This window comes from Halyomorpha halys, unplaced genomic scaffold (genome assembly GCF_000696795.3).
Source record: "Halyomorpha halys isolate HHAL.00 unplaced genomic scaffold, Hhal_1.1 Scaffold1181.1, whole genome shotgun sequence".
NCBI classification, from domain to species: Eukaryota; Metazoa; Arthropoda; class Insecta; order Hemiptera; family Pentatomidae; genus Halyomorpha; species Halyomorpha halys.
The window spans coordinates 284,976-290,596 of record NW_027108517.1 but is presented as its reverse complement, the minus strand read 5'-3'; the positions used below and the strand labels follow the sequence as shown (position 1 = coordinate 290,596).

The 5,621-nt window shown below is 27.6% G+C and overlaps 1 protein-coding gene across 1 annotated transcript in view; it reads right to left on the bottom strand.

The window, feature by feature from the left end:
• zip (myosin heavy chain 10) overlaps window positions 1-5,621 on the bottom strand; it is a gene marked incomplete in the record, with an annotated part of 188,082 nt that overhangs the window by 4,753 nt on the left and 177,708 nt on the right. The window contains 6 exon segments of the mRNA XM_067046836.1: window positions 216-333; window positions 758-947; window positions 1,347-1,489; window positions 1,564-1,781; window positions 3,171-3,380; window positions 4,756-4,920. Coding sequence (XP_066902937.1) covers window positions 216-333; window positions 758-947; window positions 1,347-1,489; window positions 1,564-1,781; window positions 3,171-3,380; window positions 4,756-4,920 — 1,044 coding nt within the window.

Sequence of the window (5,621 nt, the reverse complement as noted above, 5' to 3'; positions counted from 1 at the left end):
AAACGTCGGCATAAAATAAATAAATATTGTTTTGTTTATTTATGTTGTTCTTTGCTGACCGCACCCCCCGATAAACTTCTTCAAGCATTATTTTTAAAACATCTATTTAGTGCAAGTAGATCAGTGTATGAAATGAGAATCATTATTTTTTTTTACTTGGCAGGGAGAATTTTTTGCTGTTCTTAGACATAAACTTTACGGTAATTTTTTTTTACCTTTTCTACTTGTTCTTTATATTGGTCAGCATGCCTTCTCTCGTCTTCCAATTGGACAACAAGCTCTTTGATCTTCTTTTCCAACTTCCTATTCGCCTTCTGTTGCAACTGTTTCTCCCTTTAACAAGAATGAAATCATCATTAACAAAATATATAAATATTCTTAAATAACAGTTAATATTTATACTCTTCTACTCCACAAACTAAGTGGTTTACTTCTTTTATATGTTTTGAAACAATGTGTTATTACTTTATTTCTTGATCTAGTTGTAAAATTATCTTTGATAGTTCTATAATTGAATATAACAAATTATTAATAAAAAAAAATAAAAAATCTAACAGTGCATGTCATTAAGTTTCAAGAACTAGTAAAAAATATAATAATTATAAAAGACTCTTTCTTTTGAAGGAACCTTTTTGAAATTAAAAAACAAAACAAAAAAAAACCTAACTCATAATGTGTATCACTTTTTGTATAATCTTCAGGATTGCTAAAATATAATATAAAATTAATTAGCAAAACTATAATTGAATTCACATACTTTGCTTCTGCTTCAAGTTGTTCTTCCATATTTGTAATTTTAGATTCGAGGTTTGTAATGGTTGCTTTAGTTTTTGTGCGGACGTTAGTTTCAAGCTCGTTGAGTTTCTGCTTCAGTTCTTTGTTCTGTCGTTCCAAAATAATTCTAGTGCTCTCCAGTTTTTGTGCAGTACTTCTTTCTGTACCCAACTCTGAAAATTGTCAAAAAAATAATGTTTTAAATCGCTTATGAAGAAGATACAAAATCAATTATAAAAACTACTATTTCTATGAAGATAAGTGTTATAAACTACTATATCGTACATTAAATTAGCTTTAATTTTAATGCTAATAGACATTTGTATGTCTAATGATTCCCGAGATATAGTTTTCCCAAAAAAAATTGTGAGACCTGTACTACTCGATTAAAATTTAACAGTTCAAGAATTGATTGTAATTACTAGAATTAAGGAATAAAAAAAATGTGATTAATTGGCTCTGTTTATACAAGTCTTATATTTTTTAAATAATGTTGATGGCTATAAGGACTTCTTCTAAAGGATATAGTTTATTGAAAATACACTATCATTAGTAAAAATTAGCTAGGATACCTGAGGTGATTTGCTCCAGAGACATTTGAGCCTTGCGAGCCCTGTCATTGTAGACTTCAGAGTTGCTCTGTTCTTCTTCTAATTCTTCTTCCAAAGCTGATATGCGAGCCTCTAGCCTTCTCTTCTCATCAATTAAGAATGAACTACACAGATAAATACAATTATAATTCCAGGTTACTTGCACGATCATCAAACATAAAGTAAACAATGATCTTACATCTTATTAGACATGTTGGCAATCTCTTCTTGGAGTTCGTCACGCTCTGCCTCGGCCGACCTGCGCTGTCTCTCGCTGGCAGTCTGTTCTTCTTGGACTTGGATAAGCTCTGCTTCCAATCCCTTCAGCTTCCTCTCGGCCTCTTTGGCAGATTGTTGAAGTTCTTCTCTACCAAGTCTAGCCTCTTCAGCATCACGGATTGCGTCTTTAAGCTGAGCCTATACGAACAACATATACATTAATAAATATAGTAATTAATAGCAGTCTTTTGATAGTGATAATAATTTCTATCATAATGATGCAATGGTTGCCATAAGAAAACAAGTCATTGAAAGAAAGAAAATGTTATTTTCAAAATCTAATATTGCCTTAAGGTCAAAAATTAAGAACTAAAAACAGAAAGATTCTTATTCCACGTAATTTTCTCTTGAACAATGTTATATCCCTTTTAGTTAAACTCTTTTTACAGTCTCAAAGCAGAATAGCATGTTTAATTCTGGTTACTAAAAAATTTGGTTGTATCTAAAGTATTTATCTATATATTTATCTAAAATATTTAATCAAAACTAATACTATCCAAAGAATGCAAGAAAAATTTTATATCTAAAACATAAAATAGAAAATTAAGATACACAGAAAGTGAAAACATTTAAATAAAAATAGAAACAGTTGAAATAATTTTTAGTCATTTAGTTCTATCCTTGAACTTATTTTAAATTTAAAGACAAAAAAAGAAATTAATATAATGAAAACAAAAATAGTAGTCCCAGGAAATGTCACAATACAAAGAACTGCTTTAATGTAATTTCTATTTAAGATTCACTGAGTTGACAAGATGAATTTCCCAATAATTCCCCCCCCCCCCAATTTAAATGAACCTCTTCGGGAATATTATCCATTATAGTAGAATTACATCAAGATTGACTTAAGAAATTTAATTCAAAACCATATATGATTGAAGTTAAAACACATCTGCAACACCTATAAAAAAAAAAAATTAATATAAAATTTGTAAAAAACCTATCGGATAAATAAAAAGTAAAAGTGCAAACTAGATGAAAAACTATATGTATTAAGAACCATTGTATTTTTAGTTCTTACTTTTTAACCGAAAGGCAATATGAGATTTTTAAAAATTTATAAAAGTGAAGGTTATATGATGAAACAATTTAAGAAAATAATATAATTTTAGTAGAGGACGTATTTATTCAATGTAATCAGTATTCAAAATATTAGTAAAGATGGTTCAGTAAATAAATAAAATAGGAAAATCTTTTCAGAAACATAGCAGTTTAATGAAAATCAATCAAAGCAGTCAATTGGAGTCAGTTATTTGAGAAAAAACTCATCTCCATTTCTTACCAAAGCTGGGTTTTCCATTAATAATTACTGATTAAAGCTAGCCTTACCAATTCCAAATAAAACATTAGAAGTAATAGAGCCCAAAATATATACATTAAAATAAAAATTAATCAATATGAGCTATGTTAATGTCTTTTTAAGTTTAAAAACTATAATATATAATATAACCTGGAGTTTACTTTAATATAGATGAGGTGTCTCACAATTGACCGGTTCAATTGATTATTATTAAAAAAAAAACAAACCTGGCATTTTTTGAGCTGCTTGAGAGCGTCCTCCTTGAGCTTGGAGTGAATCTCGAGCTGCTGCTCCATGTCCTTGAAGTCGGATTCCAACTTCTTCCTCGCTGCGACTGCAGCTGTTCGCTGCTTTCTTTCATCCTCCAATTCGGATTCTACATCTCTCAGCTGTTTCTGCAGTCCTCGGCGCTTCTCTTCGCATGCTTCTTCTTTGCTCTGAAAAGATTAAAATTTCATTCCTCAAAATTTGATTATGATATCAAAAATTTTACAACTTAATAAATAACTAATACGGAGGAATGAATCTAGAATATCGAAAAGATATCTAGGTAACTTTATAAATAACAAAATTATAAACATGGCCGATAATGAATAAGTTTCCGATTAAATTAGCAACAATAATTTTATATCTTCTAATAACTTAGTCATTTGAAATAGTTAAAGATGGCTAAAATGTAGGAGAAAATTATCAATTAAAAAATTTTAATGAGTTAAAATTTGACAGTGGATTATACATGAGATTATAATTAAAAATTTTATTTTTAAATAAAATATTTACACTAAGAATTATTTACTTCTATTATTTATATTAATATAGAGTAAATTTTGTTACTCTATAATATAAAATACAAATATAAAGATATGATGGTTCGACTGGTGGTCAAAAGTACTAAAAGCAGGTGGGAAAAAAACAAACTATTTATTAGAAAATGTTTTGACTCATCGTGAGGGTCTTCATGAAATCTAGTGTCAATATGGTTTTGCAATAAATTGAAACAATTCTTGGTTGACAATTAAAAACAATTCATATTGATTGAATGACTGATAAGTTTCTAATAAATATTTTGTTTTATCTCACTATTTCTGACTATGTTCAGGCTATCAAACTAGACCATATTATCCTTGGATTCTATAAAGTTAATTAGTAATTTTCAAATAAGATACTAATAACTAACAAATATTGTTATAATTTTCTCTTGCCTTTTTATTATGCAGCATTTTTAATAACTTAAAAAATTATTGCTGTAATTATCTTAAAAAATGTTTTGATAATAGATGATAAAAAAGGATCAAACAAAAATACTACATCATATAAAATACTAACAAATAAATAAAATACAAATAATTAACAAATATTGTGATTAATTCCTATTGTCTATTTGATTTAGTTATTTACAGCTATCTACTAATAATTGATCAAAAATGGTCAAACACAAATCCTATATAATCACTTAAGTTGTGATATCTCATAATTTTGAAACAATTTTTATACTATTTTAAAAATAAAAAAATAAATACATCATTCTAGAAATGTGTCAAAAGAATTTTGGATTTATTAGGTATTCTACAAAACGATGATGGAGATGTATCTCTAATATGATTGGTCAATTTTTAAAAAAAATTTAATTATTTAAAAAAAAAAAATTGTATTGCAGATTTTTCCTCACTTACAACTTAAGTTATAAAATACTAAATGCATTTAAAACAATAATAATTAATTAAACGATCATATTTTATATATAATAAGATAAACTTATCATACATGTATATTTACAATTAAAATTAATATAATTTAAAAATTTTTGTTTACCTGAAGATCACGTTCGAACTGTGCCCTGAGGGCCTGCATGTTGACTTCCAGTCTGAGCTTAGCGTCCTCCGTCATCTGCAACTCGTCTTCCAGCTCCTCGTTCTGAGCTTTCTGTTCGGCTAATTGTGACTCCAGTACTCGTTTGGCTTTCTCGAGCTCGTGGACCTGAAAGGAATCAGTAATGTCTTATCTCCATTGTTTGGTCAATCACTGATAGATATTGTACATGATAAGGGGCCAAGTTCAATTTAGGGCCAGATAAGTTTTAGATAGCCAATAGACAAAGAACTTATCAAAAAGATATTTTTTAATTTATTTACTTCTGTCAAGTCAATTAAAGACACTGTTAAATAAATTTTATTTTTATTTTTTAAAAATACATAAAAAATATATTATAGATGTATAGAGATGCTAAAACAAAAATATAAATTCAGGTAGCAATAACAGCAAAAGAAACAAAATAAGTAAATTTCATCAATTGACACTAAACCATAACTTAAATTGAAATTATCAAAATTGCTTTTTTGTTCATATTTCAAAATTTTGCTTTGATTTCATATTTGTAACAAGTAACCCCCAAACCTCCAAAATAAAAAATAAAAAAATACTCAAACAACTCTTTCACATTTAGGCCAACTTTTTAAAGCTAGCAACTATTTGTGAGCTCTAATAAACTACATGAGACACAACATTAAAAACTTATTATAAAAATATAACAGAGATGTTTATTTTAGAGCAGCTCTTCAGAGCCAAAAATTAGTACTAGAAGTACCTAGTAATATCTAAGCTGCAATATAAAAAATATATATACCGTATTTGTCCAAATATAAGGCCACAACGATTTTTTTTAATATTTACAAATTATA